This window comes from Sander vitreus, unplaced genomic scaffold (genome assembly GCF_031162955.1).
Source record: "Sander vitreus isolate 19-12246 unplaced genomic scaffold, sanVit1 ctg214_0, whole genome shotgun sequence".
Classification (NCBI taxonomy): Eukaryota; Metazoa; Chordata; class Actinopteri; order Perciformes; family Percidae; genus Sander; species Sander vitreus.
In genome coordinates, this window is record NW_027595406.1 from 302,501 (window position 1) to 326,208 (window position 23,708).

Here is a 23,708-nt window from a genome sequence, read left to right on the forward strand (position 1 = left end):
ACACAGAAGGTAATTTAAACGTCACACGACTCTGAATAATAATTATCATCTGAGCAGTTTGTTTAGTTTCCTGTTTTATTTTGAAGGGTCAGTCTTGTTTTATTTTGAAGGGTCACTTCATGCTATGTGTTCATGCTCAAATCCCCGTTGTCACTGCCCGATGTGAGTCGAGAGCTGATGTGAGTTGTGCATGCGTCACTTTGAGACAATGACCGGATTTCAGGCAAGTCTGTTTTGCTGTTAGCCACAGAATAATGAGATCGGTACATTACATAGCAGTAAATTATTATTTAAGGCATACGTAAGGCATCATATTGTCACAACATTATCCCTGATGTCAGTTCTAGATCAAAGGCTGAAGTAGCCTCCAAGAACCTGCTAACGAGAGACTTCTGTAATGTCTGAAGTAGCTACAAGATGCTAACGAGAGACTTCTGTAATGTCTGAAGTAGCCTACAAGATGCTAACGAGAGACTTCTGTAATGTCTGAAGTAGCCTCCAAGATGCTAACGAGAGACTTCTGTAATGTCTGAAGTAGTCTACAAGATGCTAACGAGAGACTTCTGTAATGTCTGAAGTAGCCTCCAAGATGCTAACGAGAGACTTCTGTAATGTCTGAAGTAGTCTACAAGATGCTAACGAGAGACTTCTGTAACGTCTGAAGTAGCATTCAAGAACCTGCTAACGAGAGACTTCTGTAACGTCTGAAGTAGCATTCAAGAACCTGCTAACGAGAGACTTCTGTAATGTCTGAAGTAGTCTACAAGATGCTAACGAGAGACTTCTATAATGTCTGAAGTAGCCTATTAGATGCTAACGAGATACTTCTGTAATGTCTGAAGTAGCTACAAGATGCTAACGAGAGACTTCCATAATGTCTGAAGTAGCTACAAAATGCTAAAGATAGATTTCTGTAATGTCTGAAGTAGCCTCGTAGATGCTAACGAGAGACTTCTGTAATGTCTGAAGTAGCTACAAGCTGCTAACGAGAGACTTCTGTCATGACTAAAGAAGTCTACAAGATGCTAACGAGAGACTTCTGTAATGTCTGAAGTAGCTTCTAAGATGCTAACGAGATAGTTCTATAATGTCTGAAGTAGCTACAAGATGCTAACGAGAGACTTCTATAATGTCTGAAGTAGTCTATTAGATGCTAACGAGATACTTCTGTAATGTCTGAAGTAGCCTACAAGATGCTAACGAGAGACTTCTGTAATGTCTGAAGTAGCTACAAGATGCTAACGATAGACTTCTGTAATGTCTGAAGCAGGCTACAAGATGCTAACGAGAGACTTCTGTAATGTCTGAAGTAGCCTCCAAGATGCTAACAGAGACTTCTGTAATGTCTGAAGTAGTCTACAAGATGCTAACAGAGACTTCTGTAATGTCTGAAGTAGCCTCCAAGATGCTAACAGAGACTTCTGTAATGTCAATACAATATATATGAACCTACATAACGAAGTTGGTTCACTGCTAGCTACAAGTTAGCAATCAAACACAACAAAGGCTGTCACTTGAATGGCGTTTTGAGCTAACGTTAGCCATCAAACACAACAAAGGCTGTCACTTGAATGGCGTTTTGAGCTAACGTTAGCAATCAAACACAACAAAGGCTGTCACTTGAATGGCGTTTTGAGCTAACGTTAGCAATCGAGCAATCATAGATAGCTATGTATTTGCCAGATCCCTTGGCGTTATGCCGTAAACTGTTTAAATCTGAGCATACACAACTCACATCTAACCCACAGACCTATAGACCTTTATATGTATATACTGTATATAGTATTAACATGTTTAGACCTATATATGTATATACTGTATATAGTATTAACATGTTTAGACCTTTATATGTATATACTGTATATAGTATTAACATCTTTAGACCTTTATATGTATATACTGTATATAGTAGTAACATGTTAAGACCTATATATGTATATACTGTATATAGTATTAACATGTTAAGACCTATATATGTATATACTGTATATAGTATTAACATGTTAAGACCTATATATGTATATACTGTATATAGTATTAACATGTTTAGACCTATATATGTATATACTGTATATAGTATTAACATGTTAAGACCTATATATGTATATACTGTATATAGTATTAACATGTTTAGACCTATATATGTATATACTGTATATAGTATTAAAATGTTTAGACCTTTATATGTATATACTGTATACAGTATTAACATGTTTAGACCTATATATGTATATACTGTATATAGTATTAACATGTTTAGACCTATATATGTATATACTGTATATAGTTGTGTCTTTGTGTGTATATGCTATATAATGTGTAACGTGTGTGTGTGTGTGTGTGTGTGTGCTATATAATGTGTAACGTGTGTGTGTGTGTGTGTGTTTGACTGTGTGTGTGTGTGTGTATGTATGTGTTTGACTGTTTGTGTGTGTGTGTGTGTGTGTGTGTTTGACTGTGTGTGTGTGTATGCTATATAATGTGTAAGGTGTGTGTGTGTGTGTGTTTGACTGTGTGTGTGTATGCTATATAATGTGTGTGTGTGTGTGTGTTTGTGTGTGTGTGTGTGTGTGTGTGTGTGTGTGTGTTTGACTGTGTGTGTGTGTGTGTGTGTGTGTGTGCTATATAATGTATAATGTGTGTGTGTGTGCTATATAATGTGTGTGTGTATGCTATATAATGTATAATGTGTGTGTGTGTATGCTATATAATGTGTAATGTGTGTGTGTGTGTGTGTTTGACTTGTGTGTATGCTATATAATGTGTAAGGTGTGTGTGTGTGTGTGTTTGACTGTGTGTGTATGCTATATAATGTATAATGTGTGTGTGTGTGCTATATAATGTGTATGTGTGTGTGTGTGTGTTTGACTGTGTGTGTGTGTGTGTTTGACTGTGTGTGTGTATGCTATATAATGTATAATGTGTGTGTGTGTGTATGCTATATAATGTATAATGTGTGTGTTTGTGTGTGTTTGACTGTGTGTGTGTGTATGCTATATAATGTATAATGTGTGTGTGTATGCTATATAATGTGTAAGGTGTGTGTGTGTGTGTGTGTGTTTGACTGTGTGTGTGTGTGTATGCTATATAATGTATAATGTGTATGTGTGTGTGTGTGTGTTTGACTTGTGTGTATGCTATATAATGTATAATGTGTATGTGTGTGTGTGTGTGTTTGACTGTGTGTGTGTGTGTGTTTGACTGTGTGTGTATGCTATATAATGTGTAAGGTGTGTGTGTGTGTGTGTGTTTGACTGTGTGTGTGTGTGTGTGTGTTTGACTGTGTGTGTTTGACTGTGTGTGTGTGTGTATGCTATATAATGTATAATGTGTGTGTGTGTATGCTATATAATGTATAATGTGTGTGTTTGTGTGTGTAATGTTTAGAGATGCACCAATTACAACTTTTTAGGCCGGTTCTGATTTCTGATTTCTTTGAGTCTGACCAGCTGATACCGTTTTTAGCCGATTCCGATTTCATTTTTTCTAACCACTTTACAGCACACACAAATATTTATTTTCTATCTTTTCTTTAATAGAAAATGTTACATTTTGCATAGAACATTTTTTAAATAGATGATGGATCACTATAAAATAGAACTATATCAATGACTCCTGGTGGGACATTAACACATCTAAAGTGTGATGTTCTGAAGAACCATTTCCTTCTTTTCACATCAATATCACACTAAACATCATCACATACCCTTCCCCATACCCCCCATCATCACATACCCTTCCCCATACCCCCCCATCATCACATACCCTTCACCATACCCCCCCATCATCACATACCCTTCACCATACCCTTCACCATACCCCCCCATCATCACATACCCTTCACCATACCCCCCCATCATCACATACCCTTCCCCATACCCCCCCATCATCACATACCCTTCCCCATACCCCCCCATCATCACATACCCTTCACCATACCCCCCCATCATCACATACCCTTCACCATACCCCCCATCATCACATACCCTTCACCATACCCCCCCACATCATCACATACCCTTCACCATACCCCCCATCATCACATACCCTTCACCCATACCCCCCCCCCATCATCACATACCCTTCACCCATACCCCCCCCCCATCATCACATACCCTTTCACCATACCCTTCACCATACCCCCCATCATCACATACCCTTCACCCATACCCCCCCCCCATCATCACATACCCTTCACCATACCCCCCATCATCACATACCCTTCACCATACCCCCCCCCCATCATCACATACCCTTCACCCATACCCCCATCATCACATACCCTTCCCCATACCCCCCATCATCACATACCCTTCACCCATACCCCCCCCCCATCATCATACCCTTCACCCATACCCCCCCCCCATCATCACATACCCTTCACCCATACCCCCCCCCCATCATCACATACCCTTCACCATACCCCCCCACATCATCACATACCCTTCACCATACCCCCCCATCATCACATACCCTTCACCATACCCCCACATCATCACATACCCTTCACCATACCCCCCATCATCACATACCCTTCACCATACCCCCCACATCATCACATACCCTTCACCATACCTCCCCCACATCATCACATACCCTTCACCATACCCCCCCCCCATCATCACATACCCTTCACCATACCCCCCATCATCACATACCCTTCACCATACCCCCCCATCATCACATACCCTTCACCATACCCCCCCATCATCACATACCCTTCACCATACCCCCCCATCATCACATACCCTTCACCATACCTAGAGATTAACATGGTTGTATTTCAGTTAGTTTAATAGCTGGTTTGATTTACATTGAGAGATGATTTTATGGAAAGTACCCCATGTTAATCTCTAGGTATGGTGAAGGGTATGTGATGATGGGGGGGTATGGTGAAGGGTATGTGATGATGTGGGGGAGGTATGGTGAAGGGTATGTGATGATGGGGGGGTATGGTGAAGGGTATGTGATGATGGGGGGGCCAAGGGAACATTATCAGGATCATAGTATCCTGGATCATGAAATAACTGGCCTTTCAAAATAAAAGTCTGCCTGCCTCTATGGGAATCTAACATAGGGGTGTACTGACTTATGCCCCCTGTATTTTAAGGAAGAACATTTATTTATTTACGATACATTATTCATTCACAAAGAAAATTGGTGTCATTAAAGATTGGATTTTTCCTATTTCTTTAATTGGGGCATTAAGATCAATTTCCAAAAGATGATCTTTTTAGTCAAATTTAGCATGGCTTTATAAACTCATGCTGAGCACTGTATATAACGTGTGTGTGTGTGTGTGTGTGTGTGTGTGTGTGTGTGTGTGTGTGTGTGTGTGTGTGTGTGTGTGTATATGCTATATAATGTGTAACGTGTGTGTGTGTGTGTGTTGTCCTTACCAGAGCGATGGAGAACCTCTCCTCCAGCTCGGCCGGGTCCGGCATCGGCAGGCGGACCGGAGCGGCTCTGGATCGGATCACCGCCAGCTGGCTTTCCATGCTCTCCGCGTTACCCATCTCTTACACACACACACACACACACACACACACACACACACACACACACAGTGACACACAGTGAACACACCCACCTACAGCAACACACAGTCAGTCAGCAGAGAGGCAGCGGCAGGAACATGTGGACCGCCATCACTGCTCAGACACACACACACACACACACACACACACACACACACACACACACACACACACACACACACAGACAGGCAGACACACACACAGGCAGACAGACAGGCGGGCCGCCGCGGTGGTGAAGGCCTGTCCCTGTGTCTCTGTCTCTCTGTCTATAACCTGTCTGTCTCTCTCTCTGTCTGTCTCCCGTCAGACGGTAAAGATGTCTCCCCCTCCTCCCGTTGGTGGCGTGTCTCTTTGTCTCCTCCGCTGCTGCTGATGCTGATCCAGATGGAGCTCTACGGTGCCGTGTCTGTGTGTGTGTGTGTGTGTGTTTATATGAAATGTGTGTCTGTTGTGTGTGTCTGTTGTGTGTGTGGCAGATGAGCCGGTTAATCCTCCCCCTCTCCTCCCCCACATGAAGAAAGAAAGAAAGAGAGTCAGTCGGTCGGCCTCCTCCTCTTTGTTTCCCTCTGTGTGTGTGTGTGTGTAGGGCTCCCTCCCTCTCCCCCTGTCTCTCTCTCTCTCTCTCTCTCTCTCTCTCTCTCTCTCTGTGTGTGTGTGTGTGTGTGTGTGTGTGTGTGTGTGTGTAAGTGTAGCTCTCCCTCCCTCCCACCCTCCCTCTCTTTCATAGAGACAATGAACCTTCTGCTGCTGCAGGCTCCGCCCACAAACACACACATTAATACTATTCAGATATTTCTGACTTATTATTACATGAATGTATCCAACATACATGTTTATTAAATGTACATTTAATAGATTATGATTATGTTTAATTATAATACAATAAATCCTCGCTGTTAAAGAAAGATTGAGAGCAGCCCCCTCTGCTGGAGGTGTGTGTTACTGCAGGTTATATTTAAATGTTTGGAGCAGCCCCCTCTGCTGGAGGTGTGTGTTACTGCAGGTTATATTTAAATGTTTGGAGCAGCCCCCTCTGCTGGAGGTCTGTGTTACTGCAGGTTATATTTAAATGTTAGAAACAGTGTCTGATCTGCTGAACTGAACTATTTAAATGTCCAACCCAGTGGACATGAGCTGTATATGCATGTAAGTATATCATCATAACATAATGATTAAATAATACCAATAATGATTAATTAAATTTATGTTGTGTCTGAAGAAAAGTAAAATAAATCAGACGATAGAGACACACACATGCACGCACATGCACACACACACACACACACACACACACACACACACACACACACACACACACACACACACACACACACACACACACACACACACACACACACACACACACACACACACACACACACACACACACACAGAGTTAAAAAGTAATTGAAGTGTTGAATAGAAGTTCTTGTAATAAACTGAAACTAACCCAGACTGTGTGGTAAACTCTGACATTATACTCCTTGTGTTTGGGAGTAAATGCATTATCTGTTTGGGTTGCAGAGATAATAGCTACACTATTCAATAGCAGACACATTGAACTAGTTTGTCTCATATTTTAAACCCACTGGCTTAGAAGAGCTCCAAGATACAGACAGAAATATACCAAAAGTTAGAACTATCCCCAGTCTGCACCTACTGCAGTTTGGAACATTTCAGCACCAAGGACAGCTCTCTGCAGAAACCTGCAGTGAGCTGTCCTTGGTGCTGAAACCTGCAGAAACCCTGCCCACTCCACTTCTCTCCATCAGGCTGCGACACACAGACAGAGAGAGAGAGAGAGAGAGAGAGAGAGAGAGAGAGAGAGAGACAGAGAGCGAGAGAGGGAGAAGAGAGACAGAGAGTGAGAGAGAGAGGGAGAGACAGAGACAGAGAGCGAGAGAGAGGGAGACAGAGAGAGACACAGAGAGAGAGAGAGGGGGAGAGAGAGAGAGAGAGAGAGAGAGAGAGAGAGGGGGAGAGAGAGGAGGATTGAGAGAGACAGTTAGACAGGTAGATATAGATAAGACACACAGGACAACACAGACAGACAGACAGATAGAGAGAGCGAGAGAGAGACAGATGGAGGGGTGATGGAGCAGCAGACAGATTTCTGTTTTGTCTTCATGATGGATTTTTAATTCTAACAGACAGACAGACAGACAGACAGCTCCTCTGCTGCCGCAGAGCCTCTCGCGTCGGTGGGTCCGGTTGTCGCCATGGGAACGGTGCTCTCTCTGTCTCCAGGCTCGGGGAAAGCTCGAGCCCCAGAGCAGCGTGTGAAGGAGGAGGAGAAGAAGAAGAAGAGGCACCCTGTGCTGCTGCACGCGCTCAGATGGAAGAAACGTCTGCTGGCTGCGCGGGCCAAGAGGAAGGGTGGGAAGAAGGTGAAACCAGACGAGTCCGAGCACGTGCACACGCAGCGCGACACGGACAGCCGCCACCGAGCGCTGAAGGCCGGACACAGACCCGGACCCATCCCGGTGCCCGTCCCCACCGTCCCGGGATTTAACCGGACCCAGAACCAGAACCAGGGGAGTCTTTCCCCACCCAGGGTGGTGGTACAGGTAGGTGTGTGTCTGTGTGTGTGTTTGTGTGTTTGTGTCTGTATGTGTGTGTATGTATGTGTCTGTGTGCGTGCGTGCGTCTGTGTGTGTGTGTGTGTGTGTGTGTGTGTGTGTGGGCCAGATGTACTAACGCTTTTGCGCCCACTTCAGGCGTATTTGTTTCACAACGTGCGCGTAAAAGCATGGCGAGGTATGTACTAACAGGCCACACTGAGGTAACAGCATGGCGAGGTATGTACTAACAGGCCACACTGAGGTAACAGCATGGCGAGGTATGTACTAACAGGCCACACTGAGGTAACAGCATGGCGAGGTATGTACTAACAGGCCACACTGAGGTAACAGCATGGCGAGGTATGTACTAACAGGCCACACTGAGGTAACAGCATTGCGAGGTATGTACTAACAGGCCTCACTGAGGTAACAGCATGGCGAGGTATGTACTAACAGGCCACACTGAGGTAACAGCATTGCGAGGTATGTACTAACAGGCTGCACTGAGGTAGCAGCATGGCGAGGTATGTACTAACAGGCCACACTGAGGTAAAAGCATTGCGAGGTATGTACTAACAGGCCTCACTGAGGTAGCAGCATGGCGAGGTATGTACTAACAGGCTACGCTGAGGTAAAAGCATTGCGAGGTATGTACTAACAGGCCTCACTGAGGTAGCAGCATGGCGAGGTATGTACTAACAGGCCACACTGAGGTAACAGCATGGCGAGGTATGTACTAACAGGCCACACTGAGGTAACAGCATGGCGAGGTATGTACTAACAGGCCACACTGAGGTAACAGCATGGCGAGGTATGTACTAACAGGCCGCTCAGAGGTAGCAGCATGGTGAGGTATGTACTAACAGGCTGCACTGAGGTAACAGCATGGCGAGGTATGTACTAACAGGCTGCACTGAGGTAACAGCATGGTGAGGTATGTACTAACAGGCCTAAAGAAAGTAAACACAAATGGACACGTATGGTGCAGCAATGTTATAAGTCTAAATGTTATGTTTATGTCCCGAATCTCGCGCTTCCTCTTCATGTAGTAATCACCTACATGTACTCACAGCACACCCCTCTTAAAGAGGCACTACACTATTGGGCTGCTAAACGTTTCTCCATCAGTGTTACTTTTGGCATTTGTAGCTCTGGTTTAAGGTAAACATTTGATTAAACATGTAAATAAGAAATAACAAAACTTCACAAATGACAGAACTCCACAGAAAACACAACACACTGCCTTTACCTTCGTGACGACAGTGGATTCAGGCACAGCTCTCTTTTGCTCTATTCACAACAAGGCATAGCCAGTATTAGATCATATTTAGTATGTAGAACTGATTTATTTGACTAAATTTCGTTATTTTTCTCTTAACGAGTGAATAACGGCAGCCTCCTACGTCCCGATGCAGGCGCCAAAAGGGACGTGAGGAGGCGTAAATCTAGTGATCTAACGCAGCCTAGTTGATAGCTGATTGGTCAGCTCACTGACCCAAGTTCACCCGTTGGCTTATTCACAAGCCCATCAAATCTAAACAAACTTAAATTCTAACAAAAGAATAAGTTAAAGTTAAATAATTTTCCACTATTTTCTCCCATAGCTTTTACTATCACACTTTTTCAGTTGAGTGAACATGAAATCATTAAGTGTTACAGATTAAGCAGCCATGCAATATCACAGTTACTGGAAGAAATCAAAGATGACATCATATCTCTGACTCAGCGTTCACATTCCAGCAGCTGTTAAACTCCTCTCTACGTTACACATATTGGCATCAGGATCATTTCAAACAGTCATAGCATCAGCAGTGGGAATATCTCAGTCTGCACTCAGACGCTGATCACCCGATGAACTGCAGGTTTGGTAAATACAACGTAAGCTGAAGTATCACAGCGTGCTCTTTCTGAGGGTTGGCCATGGCGCTGATAACACTACATTCACAAATGTACGTACATCTGGCCCAGTGTGTGTGTGTGTGTGTGTGTGTGTGTGTGTGTGTGTGTGTGTGTGTGTGTGTGTGTGCGCTTGTGTGTGTGTATGTTCGTGTGTGTGTGTGTGTTTGTGTGTCTGTGTGTGTCAGACACACACTTATGGTATCAGATAAAGTGGCAGTTGTGATTGGGTTATATTTTCTGTTACAGTGCTCTCCTTGTCTCCTCTCTCCTTCACTCCTCTCTCCTTGTCTCCTCTCTCCTTCACTCCTCTCTCCTTGTCTCCTCTCTCCTTGTCTCCTCTCTCCTTGTCTCCTCTCTCCTTGTCTCCTCTCTCCTTCACTCCTCTCTCCTTGTCTCCTCTCTCCTTGTCTCCTCTCTCCTTGTCTCCTCTCTCCTTCACTCCTCTCTCCTTGTCTCCTCTCCAGGCATCTACAGGCGAGCTCCTTCGTTGTCTCTCTGACTTCCTGTGTCGCCGTTGTGTCAAACTGAAGGAACTGTCGTCCAATCAGATCGTCCTGTGGTTCAGAAACGTAGACAGAGCGCTGCTGGTCCAAGGCTGGCAGGTCCGTGCGTCTGTTCCATTGGTCTGTGTGTTTCTCTCTCGTCATTTAGAGAAAGAGTCGGCAGTGTTGGAGACATTTCATTGGCTGTCAGTGTGTGAAGCTGGGTAACCAAACTTTACTGTAGTTTGTACCATGAGGTGTGTAACATGTTAATGTGGTTCCATTCATCCAAAGCAACCGCTATGTCAACCAAATATAACAGAAGACTCTTGACTACTGGACACATACCTTCATATGAATTTATATAAGGCCTGTCAGTCAATCATTTAAAACATTTAATCACGATTAATGGCATGATTGTCCACAGTTAACTCACAAATAATCGCAAATTAATGAGTTTTTCTATCTTAACCGGCCAGCTACATTGCACGTTAATTTGTACAAAGCGGGTACTCCAACGATACTCTTCCACTATGATCTATGAAACTGGAGACACCGGGCAGAGAGCAGCGTGTAGCGGTGCGTCTGCTCCACAGAGATCTGCTCTACAAGCGTAAAAAAAAACCTGCTCTTTTATTCAGTGTGCCGATGTTGCAATAGCAGCAATCGGCATACTTATTATTATTCCGCCACATTTTTGTCCTGCTACTAGTCATGGAGCGTTGGCAACACATGCACACAAAATACTTTTCCCATAGACTTTAATGGGAAATCTTCAGGAAATTTCTTAACATCGCTGAAACCAACCCGTCTTTGGGGCCGTGCTGTATCTCCAGACTTTAATGTAGAGAGATAACTAAAGGTTTAAAACAAAGACAAGACTTGGGCCTTTATTGGGCTGAATGGGCGTTCTGATATCCAGCACGGTTTCTACCTAATCACAGTTTACGTATCGTCCAGTTTTCAGACCGTGTTAGATGTTCCAGTGTGTGTGTATGGGGCAGGAATCTTCATAGTTAGAGGGGAGGACAGAGGGGGGAGCTGCAGTACCATCCTCTGAAATCTCTCCAAACTAATGTCTCTCCTCTACAGTTTTCACTCTTCATACATCATGGTTGGTCAACATGTAGGAAATCTTGTGCCGGTCTCAGACATGTAACTATGGAATCCAGCGGACCTAAACTTTTGGCTCTCTTCATACCAACTGCTGATAGAAACAACGAAAATAAATATCTGGAAGGACGCAGATGTTCCCTGTTTGTTACCTGCTCTGTGTCGCATATATTTGGCACCACAAACATTAAAACCACATCAATGCGTTTGCCAGACCTGTTGTCTCTTTACTGTAGGCCGTGTTGTCCTCTCTTCACTGTAGGCCGTGTTGTCCTCTCTTCACTGTAGGCCGTGTTGTCCTCTCTTCACTGTAGGCCGTGTTGTCCTCTCTTCACTGTAGGCCGTGTTGTCCTCTCTTCACTGTAGGCCGTGTTGTCCTCTCTTTACTGTAGGCCGTGTTGTCCTCTCTTTACGGTAGGCCGTGTTGTCTCTATACTGTAGGTTGTGTTGTCTCTTGACTGTAGGCCGTGTTGTCCTCTCTTCACTGTAGGCCGTGTTGTCCTCTCTTGACTGTAGGCCGTGTTGTCCTCTCTTGACTGTAGGCCGTGTTGTCCTCTCTTGACTGTAGGCCGTGTTGTCCTCTCTTGACTGTAGGCCGTGTTGTCCTCTCTTTACTGTAGGCCGTGTTGTCCTCTCTTTACTTCAGGCCGTGTTGTCCTCTCTTTACTTCAGGCCGTGTTGTCCCTCTCTTGACTGTAGGCCGTGTTGTCCTCTCTTGACTGTAGGCCGTGTTGTCCTCTCTTGACTGTAGGCCGTGTTGTCCTCTCTTGACTGTAGGCCGTGTTGTCCTCTCTTTACTGTAGGCCGTGTTGTCCTCTCTTGACTGTAGGCCGTGTTGTCCTCTCTTTACTGTAGGCCGTGTTGTCCTCTCTTTACTGTAGGCTGTGTTGTCCTCTCTTTACTGTAGGCCGTGTCCTCTCTTTACTGTAGGCCGTGTTGTCCTCTCTTTACTGTAGGTTGTGTTGTCTCTTTACTGTAGGTTGTGTTGTCTCTTTACTGTAGGCTGTGTTGTCCTCTCTTTACTGTAGGCTGTGTTGTCCTCTCTTTACTGTAGGTTGTGTTGTCTCTTTACTGTAGGCTGTGGGTTGTGTTGTCTCTTTACTGTAGGCTGTGTTGTCCTCTCTTTACTGTAGGCTGTGTTGTCTCTTTACTGTAGGTTGTGTTGTCTCTTTACTGTAGGCTGTGTTGTCTCTTTACTGTAGGCTGTGTTGTCCTCTCTTTACTGTAGGTTGTGTTGTCTCTTTACTGCAGGCCGTGTTGTCCTCTCTTTACTGTAGGCCGTGTTGTCCTCTCTTTACTGTAGGCCGTGTTGTCCTCTCTTTACTGTAGGTTGTGTTGTCTCTTTACTGTAGGCCGTGTTGTCCTCTCTTTACTGTAGGTCGTGTTGTCTCTTTACTGCAGGCCGTGTTGTCCTCTCTTTACTGTAGGCCGTGTTGTCCTCTCTTTACTGTAGACCGTGTTGTCCTCTCTTTGCAGGACATGTCAAACAGCAAATGTACTGTTAGACAGTGTTATTCAGATGTGCACCAAGTAGTAGGCACACTGTCAAAATGTCCTGTGTAATTTTCTAGTTTATATCTATTATGCAAGGTGTGTGCTGCCCTTTCACACAGAAATGTGTCTATATTTCTTTAAATGAAACTATGGTGTCCCCGCTCTAATTCCCCACTCGGTCCCCCTCGGTCCTACAGACCAGGTCTTCACCAGTCCTGCCAGTCTGATCTTTGTGTACCTGCTGTGTGTCTCTATCCTGTCTGTCTCTAACCTGTCTGTCCCCCTGTAGGACCAGGTCTTCACCAGTCCTGCCAGTCTGGTCTTTGTGTACCTGCTGTGCCGGGCAGCGGTAGACGAGGACACATCTTCGGAGCAGGAGCTGCACGCCGTCTTCCTCACCTGTCTCTACCTGAGCTACTCATACCTGGGCAGCGAGATCTCCTACCCGCTCAAACCCTTCCTGCTGGAGGCCAGCCACAATACTTCCTGGGAGTCCAGCCCCGATGCATCCTGGGAGTCCAGCCGCGATGCATTCTGGGAGAGAGCGCTGCAGCTGATCGACAGGCTGAGCACCGACATGCTTCGGATCAACGCTGAGCCGCACTTCTTCACCGAGGTGTTTCAGGATCTGAAAAAAGAGGGTCAAGAGAGGGAGAAACAAGAGAAAGAGAGGGAGAAAGAGAGGGAGAGGGTGTGGGAGAAAGTGGGGGAGAAAGAGGGGGAGAAGGAGAGGGAGAGGGTGTGGGAGAAAGAGGGGGAGAAGGAGAGGGAGAAAGAGGGGGAGAGGGAGAAAGAGAGGGAGAGGGAACAAGATGAAATGAAAGAGAACAATGGAGGAAACAGCATCGATGATCTGGATCGTTAAGAGAGAAGAAAAGAGGAGACCACAGTATTTACACCGCTACGTTTCCCTCTCTCATTCCCCCTGCTCTGGTGTTCCCCTCTCATTCCCCCTGCTCTGGTGTTTCCCCTCTCATTCCCCCTGCTCTGGTGTTTCCCCTCTCATTCCCCCTGCTCTGGTGTTCCCCTCTCATTCCCCCTGCTCTGGTGTTTCCCCTCTCATTCCCCCTGCTCTGGTGTTTCCCCTCTCATTCCCCCTGCTCTGGTGTCTCCCCCTCTCATTCCCCCTGCTCTGGTGTCTCCCCCTCTCATTCCCCCTGCTCTGGTGTGTCCCCCCTCTCATTCCCCCTGCTCTGGTGTTCCCCTCTCATTCCCCCTGCTCTGGTGTTCCCCTCTCATTCCCCCTGCTCTGGTGTTTCCCCTCTCATTCCCCCTGCTCTGGTGTTCCCCTCTCATTCCCCCTGCTCTGGTGTCTCCCCCTCTCATTCCCCCTGCTCTGGTGTCTCCCCCTCTCATTCCCCTCCTGCTCTGGTGTGTCCCCCCTCTCATTCCCCCTGCTCTGGTGTTTCCCCTCTCATTCCCCCTGCTCTGGTGTTCCCCTCTCATTCCCCCTGCTCTGGTGTTCCCCTCTCATTCCCCCTGCTCTGGTGTCTCCCCCTCTCATTCCCCCTGCTCTGGTGTTCCCCCCTCTCAATCTACATTTCAGAAAAGTGTCAGAAAAGCAGCCTTGTTTTAAGCTTTGTGACGATGCATTTTACAGCTTATCCAAGAGGATTTTTAAAGACTTTATTTATGTTATTTAGGAGACGTTTCTCAACACATAAAGGAACACACTGAATCCTTCAGTTCATCACAAACATTCAACATCAAGACTCCCGGGGGTCTCTAAGCAGGCAGTGTTTGTGGCAAAGTCTTGATAAGTTGCATAGCTTGTAAATACTCAAAGTACAAGTAGGCTACCTTGAATGTGTACTTTAGTACTCACTTTCACTGTACTATAGTAAATGTACATAGTAACATTCCCCCCTGGTGTAGAGGTAGTAAACATGACCTTTTGCAGACACAACAGAAGAATACTTCTATAGTTTTGTTCTTTACTTCTATACTTCTCTAGTTCTATAGTTCTCTTCTATACTTCTATGCTTCTCTAGTTCTATGCCTCGGTAGTTCTCTTCTATACTTCTGTACTTCTATGCTTCTATGCTTCTATGCTTCTCTAGTTCTATGCTTCGGTAGTTCTCTTCTATACTTCTGTACTTCTATGCTTCTATACTTCTATGCTTCTCTAGTTCTATGCTTCGGTAGTTCTATAGTTCTCTAGTTCTATAGTTCTCTTCTATACTTCTATGCTTCTCTAGTTCTATGCCTCGGTAGTTCTCTTCTATACTTCTGTACTTCTATGCTTCTATACTTCTATGCTTCTCTAGTTCTATGCCTCGGTAGTTCTCTTCTATACTTCTGTACTTCTATGCTTCTATGCTTCGGTAGTTCTATAGTTCTCTTCTATGCTTCTATGCTTCTATGCTTCTCTAGTTCTATGCCTCGGTAGTTCTCTTCTATACTTCTATGCTTCGGTAGTTCTCTTCTATACCTCTGTACTTCTATAGTATCTGTGGATAACTGACATTAATGCTGCACATGTAATGCACATTGTTATTTTAACTACATCTTTGTTAAATTACATGATTTTAACTTTAAATACATTTCTGTATTTTAACATTTGCAATGTTTGAAATAAATGATCATATTTTGCAATAAGTGTGTGTCTGGATTAAATATTAATATTTATGTAGGATATAAGTGAAATACATTTTTTATAAAATCTAAAATGGTTAGGTAATGTAAAGTAAGTATTATTAAAAACCCTTTAAAAGTAACTATTATTACCATTAGTAATTATTATTATTATGAATAAATAGTGTTAAAGTGATTCTTTGTTGTCTGTTTTGTGTAAAGCTCTTTGTGACTATTGTTAAAAGAAACTAGTTTTATTTCTATATTTACTTAATATTAAAAAGACAAACAGGCAGTGTTGGAGAGTAACGGAATACATGTACCGATGTTATGTATTATGTATTCAGAATACAAACGATGAGTACCTGTACTCCGTTACAGTTACTATGTAAACAGCTGGTATTTAGATTACAGTTACATTGCTGAAATCACTGGATTACATGACGATACTTCTCTGTTTCACGGGTTTATTCACTCTCGCAACTCCACGCATTTCCCAGAAGCCCCGATATGAAAACAAAATAATGAGCTATTGATCAGTGATAGAGGTCGAGATGGAGCAACAGAGCCAGAGCAGGAATGGTTTCTATCTGGGAATACAAACAGCATTTCACATTAAAGAAAGAACAGGGAGAGTGAATATAAGTGTGCACTGCAGTGCAGCCTCTGCTGGCCACCAGCCTCCTTTCAGCGTCCAATGACTCCACCTCCAACCTTTCCACATTTTTGTCACTTTTTTTCCACATTTTGTCACTTTTTCTGGTATTTTTGGCACTTTCTGCAATGTTTTGTTTTTACCTTTTTCGACGTTTTAACCGCTTCTTTTGACACTATTTTTCTGTTGTTTTTCGGCTGACTTTGTTTCCCTGTTTTTGGGACTCAAAGTCCTCCAACCTGAAGAAGCATCTTAAAGTACATTATTTTAGCCCAGCGTAGTCGTCTGCTGTAGTGTTACTGGTCACCTTGCTGTTTTATAGTTGACGTGTGACTTTACATTCTCCTACGTGCTGATTAACTAGCCCCAGAGCCGTTGAAAGACTCGCCCCGTTTGACATGCTAGCTAACGTTAGCTAAGATTAGCTCATGGTAGCTTAGACTGCGGTGAGATTTTTGTAGTTTGCAGTTCGGGACTACAAATCCAACAACCTATCTGCTTGTTCAGGTCCACATTCAGCCAGTTGGACCAGAAGAACACACCAGAACAGGGCTGTTTAGTAAGCTGGATGTGATGGCCGTATTCCTACTTATAACATGCAGTTCAATGTGGAAGTACTCCAAGTATTCCGTTACGTTACTCAAACAGTTTTGGGCATGTTTTCTGTAACGTAATACGTTTTTAAAGTATCCTTCCCAACACTGCAAACAGGTAAAGGTAAGTTATGTTTAAATAGACTCCTTAAATACCTAATATAATACATATAATATATATTATCAAACAGCATTATTTAAAACATTTTTTATTCACATTATTATTGAGATTAGGAATCGTTTTGAAATCCTTTTCATTAAACTTTGCCTCTCCTGTAGATCGCCCCGCCCCCTCTGGGCTTCCGTAGGTCTCCTTTATAAGCCCCGCCCATCCCTGCACCTGTAACTTCAGAGCCGCGAAGCCTAACGACCGTGCTGCAGCGCGGGTCATTCTCCCTCCCTAAATCACCGTTTTTCGGATTAAACGGAGCCGCTGCCCGCTGGAACTGTGGACGCACTAACGGAGATATGTCGGTGTTACTGTGGAGGCAGAAACGGAGACGTTTCGGGTGAGTTTTCTGTGTTTGTGTCGACTTCAAACAAAGTTCGATGTCCCCGCCGAGTGAACAGGGCTGAGTGAACAGGTAGATTTCATGAAGTTCCAGTTCCTCTCCAAACAGGAGAAAACTGCTCCTCCTCCATGTTAACTTCACTGACTAATACTTTATTACATAGTTCAGTTAGTTATAAATAACTTGGACTTCATTTTTAAATATGTATGGTCTATTCTGATTGGCTGTTGCTTTTTAAAAAATGTAATGATGCAATGTATTTCGGTGACGTACCCCCTTATAGCCGGTAGAGCCGTTAAAGGTTAGTATAGCCGTTAGGTTAACGTCTCCCCAAGCCCAACCCGAACCGTCCTCCGCCTGTCTGCTCCACCGGTACCTGTAGAGCCGTTAAAGGTTAGTATAGCCGTTAGGTTAACGTCTCCCCAAGCCCAACCCGAACCGTCCTCCGCCTGTCTGCTCCACCGGTTCCGGTAGGTCTACCTGCTGGGTGTTTAACTATAAGATCCTCATGTTAAAAAGGACGTAGGCTAATTTAATTTTTTTAGTGAATTGTCCTTAGTATTGTGCTCTGTCTGTCTGTCTGTCTGTCTGTCTGTCTGTCTGTCTGTCTCTCTCTCTGTCTGTCTGTCTGTCTGTCTGTCTGTCTGTCTGTCTGTCTGTCTGTCTGTCTCTCTCTCTCTCTGTCTGTCTCTCTCTCTGTCTGTCTGCATAAGGGAGTCACCATATAGATTACATTGTAAACATATATCTGATGTTGTTATCAAACTTGTTTATTTTATCTCTAGTGTAATATATTCGTGTCATTATCTTAAACTGTTTTAGACACAGATTTTTCGTTAGTAGTTAATTTGTATGTTAGTGACAAGCTTTCTTTCCATTTTTCTTTAACGTCAACCCCTAGGTCTTCCGTCTATTTATTGTATATACTTTGTAATAGTGCATCACTGCTTTCCATGCTTATCAGTAAGTTGTACATAGAGCCGATCAGCCTCCTTTTTTTGTTGCTTTGGCTTAAAATGTTAGACATTTCAGGGCTGATGTTCTTTTCCAAGTCAAAATTGCAGGTGATCCAGTTTTTCAGTTGCAAATACCTAAATCAGTATCTTTTAGGCTATATTTGCTTTTTAATTCACTGAATGGTGCAACAGTGTCGTGGTTTGTGACATCTAACAACTGCTGGATTCCACCTTTTATCCATGTTTCCCAGTAGAGCTGCGTGCTCTGTATATTTATTGATGGATTGCTCCAAATTGGTGTAACCCTGGGAAGCCCTATTTGTTGATGGAGAATTATTTTTTTCTAGGCCTTCAATGTACTATTAATAACAAAATGTGTTGATTTGATGTTGTCCTTAGAAAAAAGTGCTAGCAGTAAACTGTATCTCTGTGTGTGTGTGTGTGTGTGTGTTAATGTCTGTAAAAAAGTGTCATGTTTACTAAGTTTTATATCTGATATATATCAGCTGTGTTCAGTTGTGTTTATGTATTGAATGTGTGTGTTGTTGAATCCCACAGAAGGAGTTCCAGAAGAAGATGAACACTAAACCTGTCTGATAGAAGAAGTTCAGCAGACAACAGGATGTCATTCTTTAATTCCCTCATCAGGTGAGAAGACATCAGCTGATCAGTAATGTTGATCATATTTCTGGTTTTAAAGACATCAGCTGCTCAGTAATGCTGCTCATATTTCCTGTTATATGTTAGTATATGTTATTTCCTGTTCCTATATATGTCTATGTTTCAACAAGTTAAAATAGGTCTATGAGTTCTTACCCCCCTCTATAGCTGCTTTCTGACCGGAGGGATTTATGCACTTCCTAGAACCCTTTGTTCTCGTGTTCTGACTGGACCTCCTCCTCATCTCTCCCTCTCCTCCTCCTTGTCTCTCCCCCTCCTCCTCATCATCTTTCTCTCTCCTCCTCATCTCTCCTCCTCCTCCTCCTCCTCCTCTTCATCTCTCCCTCTCCTCCTCACCTCTCTCTCCTCCTCCTCCTCATCGCTCCCTCTCCTCACCTCTCTCTCCTCCTCACCTCTCCCTCTCCTTCTTGTCTCTCCCTCTCCTCCTCATCATCATTCTCTCTCCTGATCTCTCCCTCTCCTCCTCATCTCTCCTCCTCATCTCTCACTCGCCTCCTCATCTCTCCCTCTCCTCCCTCTCCTCCTCATCTCTCCCTCTCCTTCTTGTCTCTCCCTCTCCTCCTCATCATCATTCTCTCTCCTGATCTCTCCCTCTCCTCCTCATCTCTCCTCCTCATCTCTCACTCGCCTCCTCATCTCTCCCTCTCCTCCCTCTCCTCCTCATCTCTCTCTCTCCTTCTTGTCTCTCCCTCTCCTCCTCATCATCATTCTCTCTCCTGATCTCTCCCTCTCCTCCTCATCTCTCCTCCTCATCTCTCACTCGCCTCCTCATCTCTCCCTCTCATCTTCACCTCTTCTCCTCCTCCTTGTCTCTCTCTCTCCTCATCTATCCCTCTCCTCATCATCTCTCCCTCTCCATCTCCTCACCTCTCCTTCTCCTCATCTCTCTCTCCTTCTCATCATCTCTCCCTCTCCATCTCCTCACCTCTCCTTCTCCTCATCTCTCTCTCTCCTTCTCATCATCTCTCCCTCTCCTTCTCCTTGTCTCTCCCTCTCCTCCTCATCTCTCCCTCTCCTCCTCATCTCTCTCCTTCTCCTCATCTCTCTCTCTCCTTCTCATCATCTCTCCCTCTCCTTCTCCTTGTCTCTCCCTCTCCTCCTCTCCTCCTCCTCATCTCTCCTCCTCTCCTCCTCCTCATCTCTCCCTTCTGATGATGCTAGTGCAGCCTCTATTTGTTCCTTAGTCCGTGTTAATAGACAGCAAACACAAGAAAAAGATGTTTACCGTTATGAATGCTATAATGTAACGTAACGTTATACCTTGTACATGGGTAACTACTCATACATTATTTGAGCTTTCATTTAACGTTGCTAGTGAAGTTAACAAGGTGCAGCTTTACCTCCCATCCTGCAGGAACAACTGATAAACACACCAATTTCTAAATCTCTGCTAACGTTACACATATACAGTAACGACATAAAAAGAGATGAAAATGCCACCGGACAGTAAACTTTACAAACACAAATGGCCCAAAAGACAGCAACCTAGCTAACAGCCTAATGTTAAATGATAGGTTCAGTTAGCTAACGTTAGCTCGGGGTGTATCTACCTAAATATTTATAGCAATTTGTATCAGCATTAATGCGTTTAGCTTGACAATGATGTAACACATTAACGGTGATAACAAATGTATGGCAAACACTAAAGATACTTACATTTAAATGATTATTGTGCCATCAGCGATGCCGCTCCAACTCCCCTCAGGGCCGCCATTGTTTTTTTTTAACGAGCCGGCAAAGCATGCATAGGATTGTGGGTGATTTGAGAGCGCGAAGGATTTGTATGGTCTGATGGGAGGAGTGGTTGGTGAAATATTGAAATGTTTAGGCCGATGACGTAGAAATCCCTGCTGATTTTAACCAGCTCACCCAGAGACTGAAGGCAGGACACATTCAGAAACCGTATCTCACTCAAAACAGCGTGGATGGTTTCTATGCGTGTGGAAGCACCAGAGACCCAAAATAACACCCAAAATCCCAGAAAAAGTGATTTTTTTTTCATAATATGGGCACTTTAATAAAAATGTTTTGTGTCAAACCAAACGTGAAACCATATCTGAACATGTCTCATCTTGTTTGTAATTTCAGGTAGATCTACAAAAGTAAGTTTTTATTTTCTTTAATTATCTGTTTTCTGAGTTTGCAGCCATGCTATCTATCTACATATCTATCTACATATCTATCTATCTATCTATCTATCTATCTATCTATCTATCTATCTATCGATCTATCTCTCTCTCTGTCTCTCTATCTCTCTCTCTTGGCTGCTGTATGTTACATTAACACATCCTTTGGACGTTACATCTCTACATTGCACACACTTTCTACTTAAGACTGACAACTTTTGCTCATTCCTGCAGAAGCTGTAGTTCTCTCTCTAAAAACATGATCTTTCTTATTTTATTTGTTGTGTTTGTGGCCGCCGTGCCTTCCTATCTTTGATTATGTCTCTCATGGCCGCCGTGTCATCACTATCTATCATCTATCTGTTTATCAGCTTGGATCAATGTTAGTGCTATAATGTTTTTTTCAGGTAGATCTACTAAAAGTAAGTGCCATTTTTAATTGTCTTTAAGTATTTGTGTTCTTGGCTGCTGTGCCACATGCATCACTCTGTCTTTCATGCCTGCTTGTTTTATTTTAAATGAAAATGTTATCATTTAAAAAATACAACAATTTATCATCACTACTCTATGTACTCCCCTTCTTTGCATTAATCAAGCTAATTGCTAACATTAGCTAAGGTGCCTATGACTGATGGTAATGTTTGATTTTGTTTAGATGTGCCAAATTGTAATTATATAAGTGATTGTTGGTCTGATTGTCGAGCTAAAGTTATGCTTTTTGTTGGTTGTTGGCATTTGGGCCTTTTACACATTCATAGCAACAAAAATGGTGTTAGGGTTAAGGGATGAAGTCGGATGTCGGTAGGGTTACGATGGTTAGGGTTACGATGTTCAGAGTGCCAATAGAGTATCCCTATATATTATATCATGGTTTTCACTTTCTATCTATCTATCTATAGTGAAAGAAAAAAGTATTTGATCCCCTGCTGATGTAACGTTTTCCCAATGGTAGGTTTATTTGAACAATGAGAGACAGAATAACAACAAAAAAATCCAGATAAATGCATGTCAAACACGTTATAAATTGATTTGCATTTTAATGAGAGAAATAAGTATTTGATCCCTCTGCAAAACATGACTTAGTACTTGGTGGCAAAACCCTTGTTGGCAATCACAGAGGTCAGACGTTTCTTATAGTTGTCCACCAGGTTTGCACACATCTCAGGAGGGATTTTGTCCCACTCCTCTTTGCAGATGTTCTCCAAGTCATTAAGGTTTGGAAGCTGACGTCTGGCAACTCGGAACCTTCAGCTCCCTCCACAGATTTTCTATGGGATTACGTTCTTGGCCACTCGAGGACCTTAATGTGCTTCTTCCTGAGCCACTTCTTTGTTGCCTTGGCCATGTGTTTTGGGTCATTATCATGCTGGACTACCCATCCACGACCGATTTTCAATGCCCTGGCTGAGAGGAGTTTCTCACCCAAGATTTGACGGTACATGGACCCGTCCATCATCCCTTTTAACGCAGTGAAGTTTTCCTGTCCCCTTAGCAGAAAAACACCCCCAAAATATGTTTCCACCTCCTTGTTTGACGGTGGGGAGGGTGTTCTTGGGGTCATAGGCATCATTCCTCCTCCTCCAAACACGGCGAGTTGAGTTGATGCCAAAGAGCTTGATTTTGGTCTCATCTGACCACAACACTTTCACCCAGTTTTCCTCTGAACCATTCAGCTGTTCATTGGCAAACCTCAGACGGGCTTGTACATGTGCTTTCTTGAGCAGAGGGACCTTGCGGGCACTGCAGGATTTCAGCCCTTCACGGCTTAGTGTGTTACCAATTGTTTTCTTGGTGACTATGGTCCCAGCTGCCTTTGAGATCATTGACAAGATCCTCCCGTGTAGTTCTGGGCTGATTCCTCACTGTTCTCATGATCATTGCAACTCCACGAGGTGAGATCTTGCATGGAGCCCCAGACCGAGGGAGATTGACAGTTCTTTTGTGTTTCTTCCATCTGCAAATAATTGAACCAACTGTTGTCACCTTCTCACCAAGCTGCTTGGTGATGGTCTTGTAGCCCGTTCCAGCCTTGTGTAGGTCTACAATGTTGTCCCTGACATCCTTGGACAGCTCTTTGGTCTTGGCCATGGTGCAGAGTTTGGAATCTGATTGATTGCTTCTGTGGACAGGGGTCTTTTATACAGGTAACAAGCTGAGATTAGGAGCACTCCTAAAGGGAGTGCTCCTAATCTCAGTTTGTTACCTGTAGACAAAACAACTGGGAGCCAGAAATCTTTCTGATTGCGAGGGGTCACATTCTTATTTCTCTCATTAAAATGTGAATCAATTCATTACGTGTTTGACATGCGTCTGTCTGGATTTTGTTGTTATCCTTTCTGTCACTAGTTAAATTAACCTACCCATGAAATTATAGACTGATCATTTCTTTGTCAGTGGCCAAACGTACAAAATCAGCAGTGGATCAAATACTCTCTCTCTCTTGGCTGCTGTGTGTTACATTAACATATTTTGGACGTTACATCTCTACATTGCACACACTCTTTCTACTTCAGACTGACAACTTT

General features: G+C 43.8%; 2 protein-coding genes across 2 annotated transcripts in view; one reads left to right on the forward strand and one right to left on the reverse strand.

Moving 5' to 3' along the window:
- The window catches only part of LOC144513318 (formin-like protein 2), a 23,573-nt gene extending 18,042 nt beyond the window's left edge, over positions 1-5,531 (reverse strand). The window contains 1 exon segment of the mRNA XM_078244360.1: positions 5,400-5,531. Within this exon segment, the coding sequence (XP_078100486.1) occupies positions 5,400-5,516 (117 nt within the window). The 5' untranslated portion in view covers positions 5,517-5,531.
- Positions 5,532-5,740: 209 nt separating this feature from the next.
- On the forward strand, positions 5,741-15,239 carry LOC144513319 (cyclin-dependent kinase 5 activator 1-like). Its single transcript, XM_078244361.1, has 3 exons — positions 5,741-8,104; positions 10,462-10,599; positions 13,376-15,239. Exons 1-3 carry the CDS (start codon positions 7,757-7,759, stop codon positions 13,949-13,951), a joined length of 1,062 nt encoding a protein of 353 aa, XP_078100487.1. The 5' UTR covers positions 5,741-7,756; the 3' UTR covers positions 13,952-15,239.
- The last annotated feature ends 8,469 nt before the right edge of the window (positions 15,240-23,708 follow it).